General features: G+C 47.8%; 1 protein-coding gene across 4 annotated transcripts in view; it reads right to left on the bottom strand.

The window, feature by feature from the left end:
* Nucleotides 1-27,463, bottom strand: part of PCDH1 (protocadherin 1) — an 85,107-nt gene that overhangs the window by 48,175 nt on the left and 9,469 nt on the right. For all 4 annotated transcript variants that reach the window (XM_079983471.1, XM_079983472.1, XM_079983470.1 and 1 more), the window contains exons 2-3: nt 7,972-8,783; nt 116-2,308 (exon numbers count right to left, since the gene is read on the bottom strand). In XM_079983471.1, the coding sequence (XP_079839597.1) occupies nt 116-2,308; nt 7,972-8,766 (2,988 nt within the window). In that variant the 5' untranslated portion in view covers nt 8,767-8,783. The remainder of the gene's footprint in view (nt 1-115; nt 2,309-7,971; nt 8,784-27,463) is intronic.

Genomic DNA, 27,463 nt, shown 5'->3' with positions numbered 1-27,463 from the left:
GTCAAGGTCCATTCATTCAGGGTGGGCGGAGTCCACGTCACTCCCACACTTCTGTCCATATGGCCCGGGTGCGGCGTGAGGGGGTTCTGGGAGGGTGTAGGACAATCTCTCCTACCTGCTTGTTGGTGTATTTCTGAGGGTTGGTGCGGTAGCTGTAGTCTGAATACTGCTCCGAGCCTGTGGAATTGCTGTCCCCTGTGCCCACAAATGTATTGGTGGCCGGCAGGTCCTGGACCACCTGGTGCTTCTTGGAGGCAGACGGCGACTGGGGCTGGAGCTGGATGGAAGGCAGGGGGGAGTTGGAGCGGTAGTGGCGGCCCAAGTCAGGGCTGCCCGGGGGGTAGTTAAGGGGCAGGTGAATGCGGGGGCTGTCGCTGACCGAGTCATTCATCAGGTTGAACTTGAGAGATTTCTGCAGGCCCGTTTCTTCCTCATCCTCGGCTGGTTTGGGCGGCTTGGGGGACTTGTTCTTTTTGACCTTGCTCTTGGCTTTGTTGCCTTTGCTGCCTTGCTTGGGAGCGTACAGGTCCTTGGTTTCCTTCTTGCCCGCCTGGTAGCCGCTCTTGGCCTCCTTCTGACGGCAGTAGCGCACCAGCACAACCAGCACAATGACCAGGGTGACGGCTACTATGCCCGCAATGACCCCAAAGAGGATGTTGCTGCGCTGCTTGCTGCGCTCGTACTCTGGGTCGCCGGCGATGTCAATGTCGATAGGCGTGTCCAAGCTGTGTCCCACCAGAGTCTCCAGCAGCGTGCGGTTAGTCAGGGTCTCGTTGACGTAGAAATGGACCAGAGCGGTGCCGTGGCGAGACGGCTTGCCCTTGTCGTTGACGCGCACCACCAGTCGGTGAAGCCCGTGGTGCTTGCGGAGGATCTCCTTCTCCAATGTGATGTTTCCGCTCTGGGGCGAAATCTTGAAGAGCTCAAAGGGGTTTCCACCCATGATGCTGTACTGCAGCTCAGCGTTGATCCCAGAGTCAATGTCTTCGGCTCCGACACTCATGACCTGCTGCCCAGGACTAGTGTGTGGCTGGATATGCTTGTAGGAAGCGTTGGATGGAGAAATGATGACAGGAGCGTTGTCGTTCTCGTCAAGAACATTGATGGTCACCCCAACATAGGCAGACCTGGGTGGGTCACCTGAATCCACAGCTTTCAGTCGGAAGGTGTAAGTGCTCTGCCGCTCGCGGTCAAAGGAAATGCTGGAGAGGATGGTGCCAGTACCATTCTGGATAACAAAGTCCCCGTTGTCCTGCTCTACTGAGAGCTGAATGAAGGCATTCTCCCCTTTGTCTGCATCGATTACTGTCACCATGCCCACGGGACTCAGGGGGGGCATGTTTTCCATGACGGAGAAGTTGTAGCCACTTAGCATGAACTTTGGGTCATTGTCGTTGCGGTCCATGACGTTGATGGCAACAGAGGCCGTCCCCTTCCGGCTAGGGCTGCCCTTGTCTGCTGCGACTACCAAGAATTCATAGCGTTCTCGCTGCTCACGGTCCAGGACAGTCTTAACCCGGATTTCACCAGACTCTGGATCAATGGAGAATATGCCTTTGGATGAAGGCTCTGTCACTAGGGAGTACACCAGCTTCGCATTGGACCCGCTGTCTGCATCAGTAGCACTCACTTCTACCACCAAGTCATCTGGGGAATTATTTTCTGGGAAAGATACCTCTGTTGAGCTCTGGCTGAAAACTGGGTCATTGTCATTAACATCCACCACCTGCACCTTGAGAGAGTTGGTGCTGGACAGAGGTGGATTGCCAGAATCCACAGCCACAATCTCAATGGTGTATTCTTTCACGGCCTCATAGTCTAGTGGCGTTGTGGTCTGGAGAAAATACTTCTTTTTGCTGTCACTTCCGGTGTCGCTGGCTTGTCGCAACTGGAAAGGTACATCACCAGCCACCACACAGGTCACAACAGCATTCTCACCTTCATCCCGATCAGACACCTGTACCAGAGCCACAGGTGTCTCAACCGGCACATCTTCTGAGATATTAGCCATGCCATCTTGGTGGGTGACCAAGCCAATACCACGGATTTCAATGGATGGAGCGTTGTCATTCATATCCCTGACACTAATCACCACCTGGGCACGGGCAGTTTTGGGGTTGGCCCCTTTGTCCTTGGCCAACACGGAGAACTTGAGCACATTGATGTCTTCACGATCAACGGGACCCTGAACAGTGATAAGTCCAGTGGCTCTGTCCAGGCGCAGCAACCGGCGAACCACATCTGAAGCTTGGTGGAAGGAGTAGTCAATCTCAGCATTGGCACCCTGGTCTGAATCATTGGCCTTCACCTGCAATGAGAAAAGGAAGTGGTGAGCAGGTACCTGAGAAAACGGAGCTTGCTGACCTTAAGAATGTGCCCCAACTATCCCTTGCACCAAGGAGATGATAGAACACTTCAGCCATCGCAAAGTGTTGTATCACATCATGCAGCGTCAACTGAATCAATTGCACCAACACCAAGGTTCACTACAGCTGCTTCTCACTGGGCAAGATGCAAGCCAAAGGGAGCCATCCCCATCAAAATTCCGAAAGTTACCAATATTTTTCTTGGTGATCGCCAATAAATGTTTCACACTGAAACTTTTATAGCACTGTTGTCTATCATAGCGGTGGGCAGAAAGTACATCAGGATCTACAGTGGTGATTTGTAATAGGTTGGAAAGGGTTTTTGACTCCTAACTGTAGAACAATAGCAACAACGAAAAGGGTTCTTTCCCCCCATCTGAATTTGATTGTCTAAGTTTATCTTCAAAAATATTGTAAAATTAAGGATTGTTAGAAAGACGTTGGAAAAAGAAAATTATGTGGTTTTGGCAGAAAGGACATAAAGGATTAAGTAAAAATGAATTGGTGAAAGAGAGAATGTAAAATTATAGTATATTAAGACAAATTATTAAGATAAAAACAAGGTTGGAAGGATCTGCTGAAACAATAATTTGAATTAGAATACAAAAATGGGAGGTGTGAGGAGGTCAAGGAAATAAGTAAAGGAAAGAAAGCTATGTAAAGGTTCGATTTGTTCTTTTTTTTTAACTGATTGTATTTTTTCTGTATTTTTTACTTTACTTTTTTTTCCTTTTTCTTTTTGTAACCTTTAAAATTTGAATAAATATTATCTAAAAAAAAATATGAATTTGATTGTCTAAATGAAAGACAGCGAGGGAAAGCCATGAGTGCATTCTTGTATGAATGGTGCTCCTAGACTGAAGATGTGTTCAGAGGCTCCCTCATCTTTAATCTTAGGTGTAAGTCTACCTCCAGGAATCACTATTTTTCACATAGCTCTGGGCTGTTCCACTCCTGGTTCTAACAAAACACAAAACAACCCTGCAAGCATGAGGCATGCCTTGTCTTGTCATACAAGCATTAAAAGAGATGTTGTAGTGTGGACTCTACAGCTTTGGATCTGTTCATATCCTCTCTCATCCATAAATAATAAGAAAAATACAAGATCTTTGCTCTACCTACTTCAGCATCCTATTTCCATCAGTGGCCAGCCAGATGCAAACTTTGCCCCCTTGAAACTAGCAGTTAAGAGATACACTGCCTTTGAACATGGAGGTTCCAGGTGCCTCTTCTAACTGATAAACCGGTCTTCCATGAACTTCTGCAATCCCCTTTTAAGGTCACTGTGACGCAGTGGCCACCCACACCCTCCTGTGATGGAGGAATTACAAAGCAGGCATTGTGTTCTTCCTTGTCTGTCTGGAATATACTAGCTGAGCTATAGGTTTTATTGGGTGGCCCTGCGTTCTAGTGTTCTGGGAAGCAGACAGAAATATATCTCCACATATATTATCTGCACAAGAGACATAATGTTATAAACCTCTAAAACAACAAGTTCTTTATTTAAAAAACCCCAAACCCAAACATATAGGGAAGATGCTACAATCCCTTGGTTGGTCTTTTGTACACATTTTCAAACTCTGTTTTTTTTTTTAAGATGGGGTGATCAGTACTGTACACAGTACTTCACCAGGCGATCTTGGGCCAGTCTTTTTCTCAACCTAACTCAATTGCACAGGGTTATTGTGGGGAGGATAAAATGAGACAATGCCCACGTTTGAGAAATGGTGTGGTAAAATGCAACAAATGGTCTCCTTAATATGTAGCAGTAAGTCAGGGTTATTGAGAAGTGTGCTACTGAATGCTGCTGGATCACTCCCTACTTTGTTCCTTCTCTGGTGCAAGCAGCAGCAATAAACCATGAGGCCTTTGCCTGTCATTACAGCATTACAAATCTGGGGTTGTGGTTCTCCCTAACAAACCACAATCATTAGCCAACATGAAGTCATGGTTTGCTGTTGACTTGCTGATCATGGTTTGTTAGGGAGAAACAAACCGCAACCTTGGTAATGACATGCAAAGGTTTCATGGCTTCCTACTCCCACTTCCACCAAGGGAGGAGCAAAGCCAGAGTGATCTGGCCATCCCAATCGTCATTAAACGTGGTTTATCACTACATGCAGGAGGGACGCAGGTGGCGCTGTGGGTTAAAGCCTCAGCGCCTAGGACTTGCCGATCGAAAGGTCGGCGGTTCGAATCCCTGCGGCGGGGTGCGCTCCCGCTGCTCGGTCCCAGCGCCTGCCAACCTAGCAGTTCGAAAGCACCTCCGGGTGCAAGTAGATAAATAGGGACCGCTTACCAGCGGGAAGGTAAACGGCGTTTCCGTGTGCGGCTCTGGCTCGCCAGATGCAGCTTGTCACGCTGGCCACGTGACCCGGAAGTGTCTCCGGACAGCGCTGGCCCCTGGCCTCTTAAGTGAGATGGGCGCACAACCCCAGAGTCTGTCAAGACTGGCCCGTACGGGCAGGGGTACCTTTACCTTTACCTTATCACTACATGCAAATTGTCCCTATTAAAAAACCCACTATTACTACATCCCGCCATTCAAGTCCTCTGTTAGTCAAAGATGACACCCACAATCCATACCTGATACACCCAAACACTGTCTCTCCTAAGTGCCCCAACTGCACATACAACAGTGACCCAGCTAACTCCATAACCCACATCCCATGACTTCTGCAGAAGCTTGCTAGGCTCTTTCAGCTCTTGGCCAAAAGCCCAGGTGTTGCCTGAGACTGACACGAGGCATTTCTCTTTCTGGTGGAACTGGCTTGGCTGGTCTAGCTGAGAGGCCACCTCTTCCACTCTGGTATGCAAAGAATTTACCAAGAAAACCAATCCAAAAACCACCCTGCAGGTCCCTGGCGCTGAGCAATAGAAAGAAGTGGGGCTGTGCCAAAGGCTTTCCGCAAAGAAAGTCCTTACTGCATAAACCATTGAAAACCCAAGATCAATACTAGGGGAGCGAGTTCCATAGTTTAATTACATGCTGCGTGAAGAAGTGCTTTCTTTTATCTCTCCTAATCTTCCAACACTCAGTTCAAGTGTTATGAAAGAGGGACAAAAACCTTTCTCTATTTTCTCCATGCAATGCATAGTTTTATTAACTTCTGTCACACTACCTTCTCACTTGCTTGTTCTCTAAGCTAAAGAGCTTGAAGTCACAGGACAGGTGTTCCACACCTGTGATCATTTTGGCTGCCCTTTCCTGAACATTTCTCAACTCTTCAATATCCTTTTTGAGGTGAGGCAACCATAGATCTTGGGTTGTGGGAATCCACACTTTCCTTTTGCATTCATTAGAGTGGGGTGTCAGCTCCAAAAACCAGGACTCAGAGGTGTCAGCAAAACCTAAAGGAAGCAGTGAGTCTCACAATGGCAGGTGCATGGTGGGCACCAACAATGCCTCATTGTGATGACTTGCTCCTGCAGCGGGACTGTCCCAAGGGTACATCTTTGCCCGATCAGTTACTCGTTAAAATATGAGATAACTAATCTGACCTGATGCTATCAAGCATCTTCTGAATAGGCAGGTATAAGATTGCACCACTCAGTAGACAACAAAGGGGGCTGTGAAGTAGCAGCATAACAACAACAACACAGCCCTACTGACAAGACAACATGTCTCTCTGCTGTCATCAGAAAATGGATATTCAGCAACTGGCTTTAATTATAAACATGGAGAAGATGTAAACTAGCGAAGCAGGGCCACAGCAAGAGCAACAACAACAAAAAATGCAAGAAAGAAAAATGGTGAAATGCAACGACCCACCCCTTCCTCTTCTTACTACACACAATTCCATATATGCCCAAGCTCTTATATTGTGTCTGAAGGAGAAAGTTTACCTGCAGTAACTTAAGCCACTTCAGGTGTTACATCTAGACAGAAAGAGATTTGTTTTACAAAATACCTAACAGAATGATTGAAAGAGCTTTTGCGAAAATGCACACGGCACACTGTGAACACATGAAAAACACTTTATAAACACAGATTTCGCAGTTTAATATAATAGTTTACAATTTAATGGGAATAATTCAAAAGGGAGGGGAGCCAATCCAGACACATTGTATGAGATTGTTCTGGAAGGGAAGGTGGAGAAACCAGGTGGCGATTGGCTCCAGCCAAGCCAATGGCGCTTCATAGGCTCCCCTCCCTCCTGCCAGGTAACCAGATAGTAAGGTAAAGGTACCCCTGCCCGTACGGGCCAGTCTTGACAGACTCTGGGGTTGTGCGCCCATCTCACTTAAGAGGCCAGGGGCCAGCGCTGTCCGGAGACACTTCCGGGTCACGTGGCCAACGTGACATCGCTGCTCTGGCCAGAGCCAGAGCCGCACACGGAAACGCCGTTTACCTTCCCGCTGGTAAGCGGTCCCTATTTATCTACTTGCACCCGGAGGTGCTTTCGAACTGCTAGGTTGGCAGGCGCTGGGACCGAGCAGCGGGAGCGCACCCCGCCGCAGGGATTCGAACCGCCGACCATTCGATCGGCAAGCCCTAGGCGCTGAGGCTTTAACCCACAGCGCCACCTGCGTCCCTAAATAAATGCCTTCCTGCCGTTTATTAAAACATCAGGAGCAGGAGTAACAGAGGTTGCTAGTCACCTTGGCCACAGATTACTCATTTCTCAAAGCTGCGCCCTATTCCAAGAAATCACCCCCATACTCATTGTTTGCTTTTTTAAAAGGTCTGCCTAATGTTTGCTTTTCTCTTACAACCAGTCCTTTCTGTTCTTGTTTGCTCCTCCTGCTTATCATTTTGCTGTACTGGATGGATGGAGGGCCCTGATGTTAAATGTTAAATGTCAATTCCAGGTATCACCCCCTGCCCCTTCTTCTAAAAAAGCAGGAATCAAATGCTCACACCCTCGGCTTGGGCTGCTGCTTTATAAACCAGTGATACCCCAATAGAAGAGTGAAAAATTAGAATTTAAAACCCACAGTAAAATTATCTAAGCCCAAATCCTAGGAATGCCTTTCAATGCCTGAGCACCACCAATTTCACCTATGCTAGGAGGAAAAGTTCTGACCTATGTTATATGTGTGTGTGTGTGTGTGTGTGTGTGTGTGTGTGTATACATACATCAGCATTATCCTGATCCAACAAGGTTGTATCTCTCTCTCTCTCTCTCTCTCTCTGTATATATTACAATTACGATAATCTTTATTTTCATTGTACCATACAGAACAACGAAATTGAAAAAATCTATAGGGGCATAAATCAAACATCAGATTTGCCATCTCCATTCTGAAGTGATGAGGTCTCAGCCAGGGTTGGGCCAACACTGAAGATGGTGTGTCCCAGACACACCTGTGTTTTTTCTACCCTTCCCACCCAAGCTGGCTTTCACTCCCCCATGAAAATCCTTGCTAAGCCACTTCTCCGTTCCCCACGCCCTCTTCCCGTTCTCCACATTGTCAAACGGCAGTGAAATTTAGCTGGGAAAAACAGCGGCATATCTGCACGGCCTCTGAAAACGCCAGTCATTCTAAACCTTGAGTCACACAGCCCGCCCCATGCACTGCTTTTCAAACAGGAAATACATTCATCAGTCCCACCTGAGAGCCGTTTAGTTCCCCCCATTTCCCCACAGAAGGAGGGGCTCACCTGCAGCACAGAGTGACCAATGGGGCTGTTCTCCGAGAGTTCGGCCTCGTAGAGGGGCTTCTCAAACTTGGGCGCATTGTCATTCATGTCCAGGATGGTGATGCGCAGCAAGGCACTGCTAGCACGTGGTGGGTTGCCCCCGTCCTGTACTTTGATAGTCAAGTCATAGGACTCCGATTGCTCCCGGTCCAGGCTTCCCATGACGATCAGCTGTGGCTGTTTCTCCTCTTGGTCCTCTGCCACCTGCAAGCCAAAAAGCTTCTGGGCATCTGAACCAGGCATGAGCTCATAGGAAGCCACACCGTTGGCACCAGCATCACGGTCCATGGCCAACGGAATGGGGAAGAGTGTCCCAATATTGGTGTTTTCAGGAATGGCTAATGTGATAACGGGAGAGGCAAAGTTGGGTGTATTGTCATTGATGTCCAGCACCTCAATCTGCCCTTCCAGCAGGCGTGGGCTATTGTTCATCAGGTCCGTGATGGAAACCTCAAACTCCAGGAAGCACGGGTCCCCTGGAAACAGCTGCTGGCATTCTCGCAGGCTCTCTCGGTCAATGGAGGTCTCTGTAGTGTAGATGTCACCAGTCTTACCATCCACACGCAGGTAGGGGGCACCTACCTCCAGCTTATACAAGTGCCCCACATCTGGGAAGCCATAGTCTGCTGCCAGGCTGCCGATGAGTGTGTTGGGTGGCTGCTCCTCCTGTACCTTGTAGATGACACGTGTCCCGGAGCTCAGGCAGGGGAGCTGGAAGAAGAGCCACAAGCCCAGGCAGGAGATCAGCTGCTGCATCCTGAACGGTGGCAGAGCTGGAAGAAAGGAGGGAGAGAGCAGGCATTAGTAAAGTCCAAGAAGTCTTTGCCGAATATTTGCAGGAGGCAGCATGTTAGCTGCTGAGGGCTATGTACACAGTCCTCTGTGGAGCAGGCAAACACTTGTATGGGCCTTGCCGCCTCCTGGAAACAGGTGAAGAGTGCCCAGCCTCGGAGGTGCTGACGTCAATCATCCCAACCCCGAAACCAGACTGGCCACGCCCGCCCGACCCTGTAGGAAGCGGCGCCTCCCACTGCTCGGCTCCTTAGTCACCACCGGAAGTCTTGTAATCGCTGCCAGGGATGCAGAAAGGCGGGGGGGGGGCAGCTACAACGTCCCCATGCACTCCTGATGGGCAGGCAGCGCCCTCCCAGAGAGACAAAGAGCCATAAATGCAGAATATGCCACGTACCAAGTCTATGGCGTGAGCTTTCCTTCACAGAAATGTCTGTGTGCTCCTGTATATCATAGCTGTCAACATTTCCCTTTTCTTGAGAGGAATCCTATTCGGAACAAGAGAATTTCCCTTAAAAAAAAAGGGAAAACGTTGACAGCTATGCTGCATATACCTAACACGAGAATGAGGAAAGCACAGCTGCTCTTTAAGAACACACCCAAACACCAGTATTATGCGCGCTCTCTCTCTCTCTCTCTCTCTCTCTCCACACACACACACACACACACACACACACACACACACAATCTTATACACCCTACACAACGGCAACAGTCTCTTATGCTATCCAAACTGCACAAGTCAGACCATGAAGCAGGTTTTGCCAACACTGTGATAGGAATGAATTTTTTTAAAAAAAGGCCAGCATTGCACACAAATGGGAAGGTGGCGTCATCAATACAGGTGGGCAGGCACACTGGTCTGGGGGGCAATGGTATAGCATCAGTCTGGGCAGGGCAGGCCGCCAGCCCAGTAAAAGTTGTGGGGCTCCCCTCAGCCCCAGCCAGCATTGCCAACAGTCACCCACGGACTAGGCTCCCCGCCCGTGAGCTACGGCACTTCATGCAACAACACCTGGATGTGTTTTAGGGAGTCTCCTCTAAATCTCTGTGCTGTTCAGGCATAACTTTTTTTCTGCCAGCCAGCAATTAGATCTCATTAATTCCTACATGAGGAGTGGCACCAGGGCTTCTTTTTCGGGGGAAGAAATAAATGAAAATGGTTCTGCGGCTGGCTGTTCTGCTAACAGTTACAAGGGACCATCTGATATCCATTTTCTTTATTATTTTACATTTCCACTCTCTCCATCCCAGAAAATCAAACAGTTAGAATAGCTAAATACTACTCTTATGCAAGACCTATGTATGTATGTATGTATGTATGTATGTATGTATGTATGTATATATGTATGTATTTATTAAGGGACGCAGGTGGCACTGTGGGTTAAAGCCTCAGCGCCTAGGACTTGCCGATCGAAAGGTCGGCGGTTTGAATCCCTGCGGCGGGGTGCGCTCCCGCTGCTCGGTCCCAGCGCCTGCCAACCTAGCAGTTCAAAAGCACCTCCGGGTGCAAATAGATAAATAGGGACCGCTTACCAGCGGGAAGGTAAACGGCGTTTCCGTGTGCGGCTCTGGCTCGCCAGATGCAGCTTTGTCACGCTGGTCACGTGACCCGGAAGTGTCTCCGGACAGCGCTGGCCCCTGGCCTCTTGAGTGAGATGGGCGCACAACCCCAGAGTCTGTCAAGACTGGCCCGTACGGGCAGGGGTACCTTTACCTTTACCTTTATGTATTTATTATTTTTAAAAACCAGATGGAAATGGCTATTACCCCTCCCCTCCTGTTTTCCCCATTATGGGACATGATAATTAAAGGCTGGCAATGTTTGTCCTCATGATCTTTGAGTGATTTTTAAAAATTATTTTTTAAGTGTGTGCACACAGGTATACAAAATAAGTCTGGATACATTAGGCCAAACTCTGGTGTGGATTCCAAATGGTGGAAGAGTAATAAAATGGGAATTAAGCTTTTTTTAAAAAAATAGAATGCCATGGAAGAATGGACTGGTAAGTCCTAAGATAATTGACTTGTAATGGAAAATATGTTATGTATATATACAAAAATCTGGGAAATGCATAAATAAATGAATGAATGAGGGAATGAAGCTAATGTGAACACATAAGAACTGCATTTGAATGACCTGCATGTGACCCACAGCCACTGTCCAAAGGCACCCAGAGTATAAGCAGAACTGGGGCAGGAGTCTGACTGGAGGACCTGTTCCTACCTCATAGGTTCTGCAAACAACACTTTGGAAGGGATAATCACAAAAAAATTATTATTATTACCCCCCTCCTCTGGCAATCTGCACAGAATTTTGCTTAATGGTTGCCATCAATTTGATTTTAATTAATTTTTATAATGAAATGTTTTTAGAATCGTTGGATTATTTTGATTGTTGTTAGCCGCCCTGAGCCCAGCTTCAGCTGGGGAGGGCGGGATATAAATAAAATTTATTATTATTATTATTATTATTATTATTATTATTATTATTAACTTAATTATTGTGCCGTACCTAGCAGAGACCCACTGTTCCATGTTCTCTTTCTAGGAGACACCACCTGCCCTTTTCTTCCCCAAGAAGTCATCTGCTAACAGGAGGGAAGACTCACTTTATCACTGTTTCACACATGTTACAATAAGGGGGAAGAACATCTGGAGACGGATGTAAATAAACTGACTTGCAATCCCTGATGTAAATGGTTAATAATTATACATACAGCACAAGTCTATACAAGTCTACTCAGAAGTAACACCCATTGAGTTCAATGGGGATTACTCCCAGGTAAGTGCATCCAGGACTGCAGCCTTAGCATTTAAATAGCATTTTGGAGCATTAAAATGAAGGCAGTGCAAATTGTTATGCCCCCACTTGATTCAGTAATACAGATTTGCCCCGACTCAACCACTGAATCTGAACTGCAATCCAGAAAACCACCACCAATCCTTGGAAACCCCACTGACTTGCCTTATCTGATAGGCAGATATGCACAGAAAAATAACACGGGAGACTTTTTACTCAAATCCCTGTCTTATAAGGGGCAGATTGTTGTCAGCAGCAGTGGTGTTGGGAAAGAAAGAATTAACAGAGTCACTTTTTCAACTTGAGAGGGACCCTATCATATATGGGGCAAAATGTTGCCAGCAGCAGTAACAATAGGAATGTGTATTTTGATTCCAGGCCCTAAAACCTAGGAGGCAGTAGCAACACCAGCACCAGCAATCATACTGGGATGAGCACAGTGGACACAGTGGACTAGACTAGGCAAATAAGGGTTTGCTGCAACCAGCCTACCTGCCTAGCAGTTTTGGTCTGCACACCAATTTCCCCGGCCCTAGGGAAGGAAGAGGGGGCTGAGAGAGGGAGAGAGCAGCAGGCAGCTGGCACCACAGAGGGAGACCAAGGAATGAAGGCTGACATGAGGCAGCAAAGATGGAAAAACCACAGCACAAGGGATCCTCATGGCCCTGCAAGACAGGGGGCTGGGGGGCAGAGCGGTGCCAGCAGTCTCCTGGTCAACACTCAGCATGACTGTGAGAAAGGAGGACCCATGAGGAACTACAGCATGTAAAATTCCCCCCAAGGAAGTACCTGGAAGCGGAACACTAAACACAGGGCCGTCTTAAGCATATGTGGCACCGTGGTGCAAAGATCCCTCTGGCACACCCCCCCCAGCAACTCCAAAACAAGATAGGGGGTGGTGGAGAATGTTCTCTGCCTCCCCCACCACCCTGATCCCCAGCGTGGTGGCAGCGATCAAGCAGGAAAACATGCTGGCGGACATGCTCTCCGGTGTTGGCGCGCCCCAGGAGAAGGACAACGACCAGGAGCAGGGCCCTCTTTACAGATGCAGAGGCTTGGGAGGGAAGCTGCATGCCCGCCAGCCATATAGTTGGTGGGGCGCAGCTGGGGGCATGCAGGGAAAGGGGAGGTTACCGGCAAAGCCACGCAGCTCCCCCACTCGCTAGGGCGCCCCTGAGAGGCCAGCGCCCTGGCGCGACACACCACTAAGACCAATGGGAAAGACGGCTCTGACTAAACAACAGGACTCTATGTCAGGGTGGCCCCAGACATACAAGGTGCAGGAAGGTTGTGCAGCTTAGCCTGGGGTGGGGTGGGAGTGGGAGGCCGTCAGCCAGGCAGTCGAAGTTTCCAATGCCAAATGCACCGGACAACTGAGGCAGACCACTGGAAGCAGGCAGGCCAAGTGGCAGGCTCTGAATCAGATCCGATGAGGCATGAACAGCCACAGCAAACGGCCCAGGGAAATTGGGAGAAAAAAACAACACCACACAGTGTACGCACAGAGAGTGCTGAGATTTTGGGCAAGTGAGGGCTAGCACAGTGGCAGGTACTCGCCCCTGGCAGACAAGCGGGTGGGTCTGGGTGGCCAGCAGGAAGAGAAGAGGCGGCAGAGAAGGAGGTGACTCAGGCAGCAATGCAGGTAGGCAAGGAGGGAGGGGGAGGTTAGGTAAATAGCAGCCTTGGAGATGGAGATGTTTGCGGGGGTGGGGGCAGCCGGACAGGCATGCGGCACAGCTGGCTCTGCAGCCTGATTTCTCCAATCCTGGAGACCGGAGGCAGGCAGCTGTGGTTGCCAACTTAGTCTGGCAGCAGAGGCATGCAGCTGGGGCAGAGAGGTGTGAGGCTGTAGAGCCAGGAAGCAGTTGAGAAGAAATGATAGTGGGGCTGTCTGCTGGGGGTGGCTGGTCAGCCAGGCAGCTGCTACTGTTGCAGGGCGAGGGATCCTTTACCTCCAGGGCTTGTGATGGGTGGGTCAGGAGAAAGGGCTATTCAAAAGTCTTTTGACTCAAGGCCCTGTCCTTTAAGAAAAAGATCCATTGGAAGGGGGTGGCTGTGGGGCACACGGACTTCCTTGAGCCCAGAGGAAGAGATAGCAAGGGAGTAGGAAGTCTGTGAATGGGACGCAGGTGGCGCTGTGGGTTAAAGCCTCAGCGCCTAGGGCTTGCCGATCGAAAGGTCGGCGGTTCGAATCCCTGCGGCGGGGTGCGTTCCCGCTGCTCGGTCCCAGCGCCTGCCAACCTAGCAGTTCGAAAGCACCTCCGGGTGCAAGTAGATAAATAGGGACCGCTTACCAGCGGGAAGGTAAACGGCGTTTCCGTGTGCGGCTCTGGCTCGCCAGAGCAGCGATGTCACGCTGGCCACGTGACCCGGAAGTGTCTCCGGACAGCGCTGGCCCCTGGCCTCTTAAGTGAGATGGGCGCACAACCCCAGAGTCTGTCAAGACTGGCCCGTACGGGCAGGGGTACCTTTACCTTTTAGGAAGTCTGTGAGGCAGCTGGCCATAGCAGAAATAGAAGGCACAACACAATGATACCAAACATGGGGACAGCTAGGTAGCCATGCAGCAGCTGCCTCTGCAGGCCAAGCATTTTTTTTCCTGACCCCGGAGGTCCCTGAGACAGGCATGAAATGATAAAACTGCCCGTGTTCTTCCCACCCACCCAAGAAAGCAACATTCTGAAGTACACTAGTACTTGTACACTAGTACTGAGAGCCAGTGTGGTGTAGTGGTTAAGAGCGGTAGACGTGTAATCTGGTGAACTGGGTTCGCATCCCCGCTCCTCCACATTCAGCTGCTGGGTGACCTTGGGCTAGTCACACTAGCCTAGAAGTCTCTCACAGAGTGAGAGTGTTTGTTGTGGGGGGAGAAAGGGAAAGGAGAATGTTAGCCGCTTTGAGACTCCTTCGGGTAGTGATAAAGCGGGATATAAAATCCAAACTCTTCTTCTTCTTCACTAGCCCTGAATGTGGAGGCTGCACCCAGTCAGGGATTCCCAAGAGGCGCAGGGATGGTGGTGGCTCCAAGGCTGACTTTGGTGCTTAAAGCCCAAATGGCCTTGGACCAAAATCTGCAAGGAGGAGACCTCCTTCTTCCATACTGATCTGCCTGTGTTTTAAACACAGGACCCACATGCAGGGACTGTTGTCCCCAACTCTTTGTGGTCTTAAGTGACTGGTACAGCCTAGACAAGGGACGCAGGTGGCGCTGTGGGTTAAAGCCTCAGCGCCTAGGACTTGCTGATCGAAAGGTCGGCGGTTCGAATCCCTGCGGCGGGGTGCGCTCCCGCTGCTCGGTCCCAGCGCCTGCCAACCTAGCAGTTTGAAAGCACCTCCGGGTGCAAGTAGATAAATAGGGACCGCTTACCAGCGGGAAGGTAAACGGCGTTTCCGTGTGCGGCTCTGGCTCGCCAGAGCAGCGATGTCACGCTGGCCACATGACCCGGAAGTGTCTCCGGACAGCGCTGGCCCCTGGCCTCTTGAGTGAGATGGGCGCACAACCCCAGAGTCTGTCAAGACTGGCCCGTACGGGCAGGGGTACCTTTACCTTTACCTTTTTACAGCCTAGACAGGCAGCATTGGATCTGGACTGCTACCGGGGCAACTTACACAGGAGCAGGTAAGATGTTGCTTTGGCAGTAAGGGGCTATTCAGGTAACTTAGGCAGGCAGCCCCCCCCCCACGCACCAGGAGGAGAATGAACTAGCCTGACTGGGAGAGAACCGGTCTGGCCAGTGGTGCTTCTGCTGCTGCCAGCACCATTGCCGCTTGTGCCTCTGTTGGCACCACATTGCTGCCAGGCAGGTGCCTTGATTTATTATCATTTCATTCTGTGCTATGTTCAATGTGTGATGTTGCGATGTGCGTGCTCGTACAATGGTGGATGCACACATGCAAGATTTACCCAATACACATAACATACACAAGGCAAAGCTACAGTTAAGGTAGAAAACACACAGCCATCTTGCTTTTAAAACTACTACAAGGAAGGATGGGAAATGATGAATTAGGAAAGGACTGGAGAAGCTGCAAGGCTGGGTTGTGGGTGGCTGGGTACTGGGCAAGAAGGGTAAGGGAGACTGGATGGAAAAAGGCAGGGCTGTAAAGCAGCACTAACGGAAAGACAAGCTGCAGGAAGAACTGCTTAACAGACATGCACAACCGAAGAGAAAACATCTGTGCCCATGAAAACAGGTTCAAAATGGAAAACTAAGATAAGACTCAGATAACAATTATTATTTTAAAATAAGGAGGATGGGACTGATTGACTGAGAATGGGAAGGCTGGGAGCAAGCAAACACAGATTTAAGACCAGGAGGGACTAAAGGAAAACAAGACAAGCTGAAGAATGGAACGAACCCACCAAACAAACTCTGCCCACCAGCTCTTTCAAATGTTCTCTCTCCCTCTCTCTCAGAATTGACAAAAGAGTTAAGCCAGCGGGGGAAAGCTCATGCTTTTGAGACTTGGCCATCGCTCCTCACAGGCACTGTGTTTGGAAGCAAGAGGGTGGTTTCAATAAGCAAAGCCCCCCTCCCTCTCCAAGCATCTTCGCCCTGGATGTACAGGTAAAAGGTAAAAGGGACCCCTGACCATTAGGTCCAGTCGTGACCGACTCTGGGGTTGCGGTGCTCATCTCGCTCTATAGGCCGAGGGAGCTGGCATACAGCTTCCGGGTCATGTGGCCAGCATGACAAAGCAACTTCTGGCGAACCAGAGCAGCGCACGGAAACGCCGTTTACCTTCCCGTAATCTACTTGCACTTTGATGTGCTTTCAAACTGCTAGGTTGGCAGGAGCAGGGACCGAGCAACGGGAGCTCACCCGTCACGGGGATTCGAACCGCCGACCTTCTGATCAGCAAGTCCTTGGCTCTGTGGTTTAACCCACAGCGCCACCCGCGTCCCCGGATGTACAGGTACTAGCTGTCAATAAACAAAGTCCAGAACCCTCCTACCCCCCACCATCTCCACACCATGGCATTTTCCTTTTATGGTGCCTGACTGACCTTAGATTTCAGTTTTGGAAACATTTTGGCACCAGAAGCAGTTTAGTCATGCTGGTCACATGACCTGGAAAGCTGTCTGTGGATGAACGCCGGCTCCCTTGCTGTGAAACAAGGTGAGCGCTGCAACCCCAGAGTCACCTGAAGGAAATCAGCCCTGAGTGCTCACTGGAAGGACAGATTGTGAAGCTGAGGCTCCAGTACTTTGGCCACCTCATGAGAAGAGAAGACTCCCTGGAGAAGACCCTGATGTTGGGAAAGATGGAGGGCACAAGGAGAAGGGGGCGACAGAGGATGAGATGGTTGGATAGTGTTTTCGAGGTTACCAGCATGAGTCTGACCAAGCTGCGGGGGGCAGTGGAGGACAGGAGTGCCTGGCGTTCTCTGGTCCATGGGGTCACGAAGAGTCGGACACGACTAAACGACTAAACAACAACAACAACAACCACCCCAGGGGTCCTTTACCATACCATGCCATACCATACCCCCCAGGTGTTGTTTCTTGCTGGCGAATGCCCACTTGAGGACTGAGAATGTGGTCTAGTTCTTGTGAACGAAAAGGGAACAATAAGACAACCCACCCACCCTACCATTAGGCAAGGTGAGGCAGGTGTTGAAGACAGTCACTCCTCAGCCATTCCCTTCTGTTGGAGGAGAGAGCTGTAGATCATTCACAGCGTGTATTGCTCCCCGCCCCATACCTGCTGCCTCTGTCCTATCATTAGTGTTGAATTAAGATTCAGCTACCAGTCCAATCAGCTGCTGTATGTGGGAGGCAGAAAGGGGTCCATTTTGTCATTCGCCTCAGGCAGAGAAATGTCTTTGGTCAGTTCTACTTTCCTTCTGTTGGTATAGACCAGGGGTGGGGGACTGAGGGCCAAATGTAGCCCTCTAGTCCTGTCTATCTTGGCCCTTGGGAGTTTTCCCAGGCCACAATCCATATGGTCCTCTTCTGGGCCCTTCTTGAGAGCTTTCAGCTGCCTGGAATGTGTCCTTGAACTATGACAATGCTTCTTGGAAGCCTGCATGGAAGATGAAGAGATGCAGACAGAATAGTCACCCACAAGCCACAAGCTTAGTTTGCTTGAGGCTTTGACCGGAGTACCATTTTGGAATTTCTCAGTCTCACAATAGTTTTTGATCATGGTGCCCTTTTGGAACAACTCAAAGGAATGGAAGTCAGAGGCTCTGCACAGTGGTTCAATGTCTACCTGTGGGGTAGAATCATCAACAGAAAGTACTACTACTACTAATTTTATTTAAACCCTACCCATGCAACTACACAAGAATAAGGCTGCTAGGTTGGTCATTGGGGCAGCCCAAATGGACCATATCTTGCCAGCTGCAAAAGCTCTGCCCTGGCTGCCAGTGGGCTACTGAGCCCAATTCAAAGTGTTAGCACTAGCACAGAAAGCCCTACACGGCTTGGGACTCAAGTCCTTGAGGGAGTAGCTCTTCTGCATCAACCATCTTGGGACTCTATGATTGGCAGTGGAGTTTTTAACTGCTTTAAATATGTTTTTATCTTATCTTAAATTGTGTCACTTTAACACTTCAATGTTTGCCATCTTGGGCTCCCCTTTGGAAGGAAGAGTGGCACAGAAGTGGGATGAAAAAATAAACAAATAATTTTGGGGGGCAGTGCAGCCTTTTCCATCCTGGTACCCGCCAGTTGTTTTTGACTACGACTCCCATCAGGCCCGCAGGTGGCGCTGTGGGTTAAAGCCTCAGCGCCTAGGGCTTGCCGATCGAAAGGTCGGCGGTTCGAATCCCTGCGGCGGGGTGCGCTCCCGCTGCTCGGTCCCAGCGCCTGCCAACCTTGCACCTCCGGGTGCAAGTAGATAAATAGGGACCGCTTACCAGCGGGAAGGTAAACGGCGTTTCCGTGTGCGGCTCTGGCTCTGGCTCTGGCCAGAGCAGCGATGTCACGCTGGCCACGTGACCCGGAAGTGTCTCCGGACAGCGCTGGCCCCTGGCCTCTTAAGTGAGATGGGCGCACAACCCCAGAGTCTGTCAAGACTGGCCCGTACGGGCAGGGGTACCTTTACCTTTACCTTTACCCATCAGGCCCAGCTGGCATGGTCATGATGGCTGAGGCTCATGGGAGTTGTAGTCCAACACATCTGAAGGTCTGCAGATTAGGGGAGGCTGTGGTACTTCGGGGAAGCAGAGAGGTGTTTATGATGGAAGGATCTAGAGGAAGGTATGATGGCCTGCCCTTAGGTAGATCAAACCTATGTAGCAAAATTGAACGGGAACCACCCTCCACTGATTTTTAGAGCATTATAGCTGGAGTCACCCATGCTTCTGAGGAGAAATAACATGAATGGAGACAGAGTTGACTCCACCCCCAGTTATCAAGGTTACATTTGCCAAACTAAAATGCATCCAATTCTAAATATTTCCATTATTTCCAGAATGTATAGGCCCAATGGAGCCCCAATGTTCAGAAGAAGAAACCCCCCCTTTACTTTGCAAAACATTTATTTAAAGACTATCTACAGAAATATTGTAAAATTAAGGAATGTTAGAAGGATGTTGGAATGAAGTTATGTGGTTTTAGCAGTAATGCTATAAAGGAGTATTTAAAGATGGATTATTAACAGGTGAGAATGTAAAGTTATAATATATTAAGATAAATTATTAAGATAAAAGTAAAAATGGAAAGGATTTGCTGAAATAACTAATTGAACTAGAATACAAAAAAGGGAGGTGTGAGGAGGTCAGGGAAACAAGTAAATGAAAGTTAAGATATGGAAAGGTTGACTTGTTTTTAATTGTTGTTACTTTTTTGTATTTTGTATTTTTTGTTTCTTTTTCTTTTCTTTGTTTTTATTCTTGTAACTTTTTTTGAAACTTTAATAAATATTATTTAAAAAAAATACTTTGCAAAACATTTGAAATTTCAAAGGGGTACTTTGGGGCTCCAAATTTGGATTTCTAAGTCAGTATGTGCATTTCACGCATGTTAATGGTGAGCAAAATATTATATACTAACTAGATTCCCCCCCACCTGAATAGTATATCTATGTATTTTGTAGTATTGAGATTATAGAACGTTTAGTGTCTGAAATATGCGTTTAATGTGTATTTTTAAACAAATTTATGGCAATTAAATATTTGGAGAAAAGGGTATCACATTTCAATTTGTAAAGATCTTTTTAACTACTGTGTCATTAAAATGCTTTGTACAACGCAAAACTGTAACTGGAGAAACTGAGTTTAATAAATATCAAATAGATTTTCTGTATTAAACTTTTAAAAGAAGAAGAGGAGGAGGAAGGAGTGTAGCAACTAGCAAGTGTGCACATGGCCCTCTCGTGGACTGAGGCATTTTTAAATAAGGATGGGGTCCCCCCCCTTGCACACACTTTTGTTAAATATAGTATTTTCTCAGGTACATTGGTTATATTAAGAGGAAGCCAGTTTGTTTTGAACGATACCGTTCTGTGCGAGGATTGCAGACTCTAGACATGCGCCAGCGCACAGCGGGTAGCAGACATCACTTCTTCAAGAACAGGAGAAGCGCACCAGGTCTCCTCCTTCCCCCAACTGTTTGCAGAGGAAAGGTGAATCATTGCTGCAAGCATCTTTCTCTGCGGGCGATCGGGCGGGGCGGGTGGGCTGAATAACAATCTACATGATCCCCAGCAGAAAATGAGGCTTCCAGCATCTTAACTTTGCAAACAGCTGGGTGCCGGGGGGGGGGGGGGGGGAGAGGACTCTGGCAAGGTTTTTCCCTTTTCCAAGGAAGCTGTCATATTCCTGGCTCCCAGGGTGTGTGTTCTCTGATCCTTGGGTAATGAGAAAGTAGGCAGTGGAAGGCACAGCTTGGAAAAAGTTCAGCAGTAATTAAGTTCTTGCAACATCCCAGATGTGGTCACCCTGATAGGGTGTGGGAATGTGAAGGCAAAAACTGTGGCACAGCCCTTGTGCCACTTTCCAGAGGTAGTTGCGTGGGATGACTAATTCATCGGAGTGCAATGCTCCTTAAAACAGCTCGTCATGGACAAAATACTTTTGACGCAATATTGACGGAAGTGCGACCTACCCAGTTAAGACAGGAGATATTAACTTCTTTTCAGAATCTGATAACTCGCAACATATGCACATTTAACTTGTCCGCGTTGAGCTTTACACATTTGGCAATTAAAGAAAAATTAAAAAGGAAGGCCACCTGCCGTTGCACCCAACGTGTTTTGACTATATGCAATTTTGGCTTTACGTGCTGTCCCAGGAATGTAAACTATCGTACGTTGAAAGTCACCTGTATACCCTTCTTGCACAACAAGTTTCACTCAGAGATAAATCAGGAAGTTTTTAATGTCTGGCATTTTATTATATTTTTATATGTGCTGGAAGCTGCCCAGAGTGACTGGGGTATAAGTAATAAAATTATTGTTATCCTTATTGTTATTACTTACCTAAGCAAGCAGTTGGCTGTTCTACATTTAGGAAGTCAGCACTTCTGACACAGACAGATCCCTTGTAGTAGTTGCTCAGTAATGGAAGCCACAGGTACAGTAACTTCCAAAACCAGGAGCATATAAAGTGAACACTTGTCACCCAACACTTGCCACTGGTGTGACCTGGTAGGTCAGCTCTTAGTGTTTATCATTATAATGCTAAGGGCTGATATAGCAGGGGAGACCAGGGTTAGCCAGGGTTGTGGGTTAGGTGTGCGGTGTGCATTTATGCGCACATTTCTAAAATATGCTGCTTTGCCAAAGACCTAGTTGCAATGAAGAATACTAAAAATAAAATTTGCATATTACTAAACTTTAATATAAGTGCTTTTAAAAAAAGAAAATAGGAAGTTGTAAGATAATAAAAACAAGAAGGATATCTGTTCTTTTCCTTTCCATTATATTAATTCTCCTGAACCAACACAGGGTATAACACATAATATACAGAGAACCAAGATGAAAATTATTTCTCACCTATTATAGTTGGCCCTCCATTGGTTAATCAGTAGATTAATCAAGTAAAACTTTAGCTGACAAGTGTGCAACTCTAATATTGCTAAATGTTTGCAAAATCCTGTTTTTACTGAAAAGTAATTCTTATTGTGTTAATCAGGATTTAGTCCTTAAAGAAACCCATAAATTAAAAGCCTTTCCATCAATTAAAAATGTGCCTGCATTACACATTTGCAACTTGTTAATGCAAATACTTACTCCACTCTCAAGTACAACGTACACCTGTCCCCACAAACAACTGCACCGCTACATAAAATGAAACGAACTGGATTGTGATACATCCTTTGTTTTCCAGGGAGCAAGGCACAGCTGCCATTTATCCCAATCACCGACATCCTATTTAGACTTGTGTCCACCACACCCACTTCCATGGCCTCAAAACAAAGTACATTCCTTTCTCAGGAAGGAGCTTCAAACATTATCTTGCTTACATTCAAACAAAGTCATTACCCAACTTCGGCTCAGCCTACCCAATAACATGCCAGAGTGCAACCCAAACTCACTTCCTCCAAACAGTGTGCAGCGCATTGAAGTCACAACATACCATCTGCCTACCATCCTGTTTACCAGTCTCACTGACCCAGACTTCCTCCCACTCATCATTCCTCCTCCTCCTCCTCTAAATAACTCCACTAGCCATACATGATATGACACCAACTTCCCAGGCAATTATCGCAAAATAGAAAACAGGGAGTTATAATCCTTGTCATAGCAAGCCTTGTGTCAAATTAAACAGAGCCTGCCCTAACATATGTGAGAATTTTTTCGGGGTGGGAATTACCCCCTCCCCCAGCATTTCCTTAAAAACCAAAACCACACAACAGCTGACTGGATAACAACACAAGGCTGGCCAATATTATGGATGGGGCAGGTGCCACTAGGATGGGAGCAATGGAACACCCAATCTCAGTGACCATGGTCAGCACCAGCAGCTGCACTAGGACCAGACCAAGGAGGCAGGTTTAGTCACTATCTGAAGGCTATCCCAGAAGGATACAGGTGTCAACAAGGGTGTCCCACATGACTTGAAGGTGCTGCTTTGCAGCGCCAGGTCAATGACCAAGAAGACCAGTGCCATCCATGACTTGATCATGGCTGGGGGAACTGACTAGGCACATGTAACAGAGACTTGGTTGGATGAAGCAGATGGGCCTGTTCTTGCTGCTGCTTGTCCGCCATGTTTCTCTCACACACAGCAGCCCACATCATGGGGGTAGGGAGAGGTGGATTCAGTGGTTTTTAGGAAGCCTTCAGTTTTCATCAGGTGTCCTATTAAGAAGACTCAGTTCTCTGAGTGCATGTTCTAGAACATTGTTAGAAATTAGCCAAGTGCTGGGCACATTTTGCAACTGGCATGGGTCCAACAGTGACCATGTGGAGATCTCTGGACACCCAGTTGGTGAATGGGAAGAGCAAAATGTCACTCAGATAAGGATCTGAAATAGTTTCCTTGGAGCTTGAATTTGTGTTATTCTGGATTGTTTTATTTGAGGTTTTAATGTGCTGTAAACCACTTTGGGACGCGGGTGGCGCTGTGGGTAAAACCTCAGTGCCTAGGACTTGCTGATCGCATGGTCGGCGGTTCGAATCCCCGCGACGGGGTGAGCTCCCGTCTTTCGGTCCCAGCTCCTGCCCACCTAGCAGTTTGAAAGCACCCCCGGGTGCAAGTAGATAAATAGGTACTGCTTTATAGCGGGAAGGTAAACGGCGTTTCCGTGTGCTGCGCTGGTGCTGGATCGCCAGAGCAGCTTCGTCACGCTGGCCACATGACCCGGAAGTGTCTCCGGACAGCGCTGGCCCTCGGCCTCTTAAGTGAGATGAGCGCACAACCCTAGAGTCGGACACGACTGGCCTGTACGGGCAGGGGTACCTTTACCTTTACCTTTTTAAACCACTTTGAGATTTGTTCTTTAAAATACAAAATGCTATAGAAATGAATCTAACAACAGCAACAAATTCCAGTTATGGTGGGGAAATGCCACCTACACATTCCACTGTGGCGACTAACTTAGGTTTAAGGTGCCATTTGGCAATTAGATTATATATCTAATTATATATCTAGATTTCCTGCCCACCTAGCAGTTCAAAATCACATCAAAGTGCAAGTAGATAAATAGGTACCACTCCGGCGGGAAGGTAAACGACATTTCCATGCGCTGCTCTGGTTTGCCAGAAGCGGCTTGGTCATGCTGGCCACATGACCTGGAAAAACTGTCTGTGGACAAATGCTGGCTCCCTCGCCTATAGAGCGAGATAAGCGCGCAACCCCAAAGTTGTTCACGACTGGACCTAATGGTCAGGGGTACCTTTACCTGTATATATCTGGATTATATAACACTAGTTCTGGAATTTGGGCAATAGAGGCAGTACAGGATTCCTATTGGTGTACCAACCTCCCTGCTGCACCAAAGATCCCCTGCCTGAGTTGCTTCAGGTCCTGCCGGGTGTTCTCCTGTAGACATTTAATCTGATGGTCCTGGGGCAATGGTTTTCAAGCAGTGTGCTCTGGCACCCTGGGGTGTCTTGAATGATGGTCAGGGGTGCTGCAACCTTGCACAGCTGTTTATTGCAGCAGCCATGGCTATAAGCTTGGCAGGCGAATGGTGCCTCTGGGGTGGGGCAGGGGAGCAGCTCAGAGACCAGGTATGGCAGCAGCAGCAGCTACACAGAGGACTCCAAAGGAGAAGAGGAGAGGAGGCTGAGGGGAGGTGTTTTAAAAAGGGTGAGAGGCGATCAGTTCTGCAGGCAAGGGGTGACATAACTGGGCTCCTTGGGCCCCACAGGGGTGCCACAGAAAGAATGTAGCTGGTCAAGGGAGCCATGGACTCAAAAAGGTTGAAAACCTCTGTCCTAGGGCATTTTAACCTCCATGCCAACTTCAGGATTTTAACCTCCATGCCAACTTGACCATACAAGGAGCTGCTTGAGACATTGTGGAAAGCATTGCCTCCATGGGTCTGTCCTTGCATAAATGTGACCCTACTCAATAGTCATGGACACGCCTTAGATTTGACATTTTCCTCTATGGACGTGGGTGATCTAACACTAAGTTCCAGTAGAACAAAAGAAGTGCCATGGTCAGATCACTTCCTGGTGCAACAAGACTTTTCTGCGACCCTTCCTTTCCACAGGGAAGGGCGACAGATTTGAATGGCCTACCCCCGCCACTTAATGGATCCAAATGGCTTCCATAAAGTGGTAGGGAATGAATTTTCCCAGGTTGATGGCCTCTCAGCTGATTCCCTGGTGGCCTGCTGGATTGCAGAGTTAAACAGGGCTATCAACTGTCTGGCTCCAAAGTGCCCTCTCAATTGCATGGACCCCGGATGGCCTCAAGGTTTTCCCCAGGGCTGAGTCATCACTGAGAAGGCTAGAATGCTGGTGGCGAAAACCTCATTTCATATCAGACCAAACACGGGTGAGAGCTCAATGGGTGAGAGCCTACCTAGTGGCGATAGCAAAGAAAATTTATTCGCCACCTCTATTGCATCCACAGAAAACAGTTCCAGGAGACTCTTTCAGGTGGTTCAAAGTTTAACAGAACCGCCTTCACTATTGGGGTCTAATAAGGACTCCAAGATCTCCTGTAAAGGTTTTACACAGATGGCGTTCAACAGATTGAGGTTAAATCCTGACAAGACAGAAGTACTGTTTCTGGGGGACACGGGGAGGGCAGGTGTGGAGCCCCTGGTCCTCAAGAAGGTAACTGTGCCCCTAAAGTAGGGTTGCCATATTTTGAAGAGCAAAAAAGAGGACACATTTGCTGACTTCTACTTTTAATTATGGATCGCTATGACGACTCTACCCATGAAAAAGAGGGCATGTCCTGGAAAAAGAGAAGGACATGTGGCAACCGTATCCTGAAGGACCAGGGGCATAGCCTTGGTGTCATTTTGGACTCATAGCTGTCCATGGAGGCACAGGTTAATTCAGAGTCCAGGGCGGCTGTCTACCAGCTCCATCTGGTATGCCAGCTGAGACCCTACTTGCCTGCACACTGTTTCACTAGAGGGGTATCTGCTCTGGTTATCTCCCACTTGGACAATGCACTCTACCTTTGAAGGTGACTTGGAAATTACAACAAATCCAGAATGCAGCAGCTAGTGACTGGGAGTGGCTGCCAGGACCATATAACTCTGGTCCTGAGAGACCTGCATTGGCTCCCAGTACGTTTCCGAGCACAATTCAAAGTGTTGGTGCTGACCTTTAAAGCCCTAAACGGTCTCGGCCAAGTATACCTGAAGGAGCGTCTCCATACCTATCATCCAGCCTGGACACCAAGGTCCAGCTCTGAGGGCCTCCTGGTAGTTCCCTCAATACAAGAAGTGAAGATACAGGGAACCAGGAAGAGGGCCTTCTCGGTGGTGGTACCCGCCCTTTGGAATGTGCTCCCATCAGATGTAAAGGAGATTACCAACTATCTGACTTTGAGAAGATATCTGAATGCGAACCCTGTATAGGAAAGTTTTCTTAATGTGTGATGTTTTACTTTGGTTTGATAATTTGCTGGAAGACTCCCAGAGTGGCTGGGGCAACCCAGTCAGAGGGGTGGGGTACAAATAATAGAATTATTATTATTACAGGACTAAATTGCAGGGCTGTCATACCCAACAAAAAGGGTCCAACACCAACTATTTTGCAGGGCTGGTGTAACTTGTACTCTCTAAACCACATGCCCAGCTCCTGAATAAAAACGATGGTGTTTATTGGTGCTCCTTCCCCATCACATTTATTTTTAAAAATAAACTGGGGGGTGGGGCATTAAGTAAGATCTGACTAAATCATTAATTCTGCTGTCATTTTTTCTTTGATTTTGGGTACAAACACTACTACCGAATCACAGCTACTCTCAAATGCTGAATTTCTGGTTTTGCTCTTGCCCTTTGGGGCAGCAATCACTTCTTCACCAGCGAATGAACCAGGAAGTTTTTCTCTCTAGCCTTTTCTTCCTAAATATGAACCATTGCTACGGGTTATTGTTATTGTTGCTGCTGCTGTTTTTCGGGAATAGTTATTTTTGCTCTGGGTTGAGGTCAGCCCCAATGGAGGGGTAGATGTGGTACAAGTGTCTTGGGGAACAGGTCTACCCAGCTTGGTAGATTTGCTGCCCAGGCTTCCCTGCTACTTACTCAACAGATCTAGTTTTGTACACTCATGCATGTACTTTGCACACACAAACCCTGGAAAAATGGCTGCAGTTGCCTTGGGCAATGGAATGGGAAACAGTGATGACTTATGGTGCACAAGTTACTGATCATTTGAACAGGATTTGTGCAGGAGAGTGCAGCAAGAGCAGTAGCAGAAACTTTATTGTTGGCTATCTATCGTTTTGGCTTTGTATTTATATACTTCAGCCTAGATTGGGTTTTTTTGGTAATATTTAATTTATTCTGTTTGCGAAATTGTTGATTTTTGACATTTTATATATTTGCATATCTTATATAGTCTATATATTTGTATTTCCAATGTCCTCTATTTGAGTGTTTTCAAAGTTTACTGTAAGCTGCTTTGTGCACAGCTCAATGTGGGAAAGTGGCATATAAGTTAAATCAATCAACCAATTTCCTGGTGAATTGTGTCCATTTGGGAGAGAATAGGGCTTCTTTGGGTAGAAGGGCATGATATACATTTAATAAAATAAATAACTAGCCATTTAGGTTTTCCACATCAGACACCAAAATGCCTTAGATAAGGCATCACTGCTAATTAAACCCTTCTTAGCAGACGTAAGTGCTCTGGGTAATCATGGGACTTTAGGCAGAATTTGTACTCATTGCTATCTTGGAACTACCCAAGATACCCAAATGGGAAGCAGCTAGTAAGTGGTTTGATCTGTGGATGCAAACTTACAGATAATAATAATAATAATAATAGG

Source organism: Podarcis cretensis (assembly GCF_951804945.1).
Source record: "Podarcis cretensis genome assembly, chromosome: 7".
Taxonomy (NCBI): Eukaryota; Metazoa; Chordata; class Lepidosauria; order Squamata; family Lacertidae; genus Podarcis; species Podarcis cretensis.
This window is presented reverse-complemented; position numbering and strand designations above follow the sequence as displayed.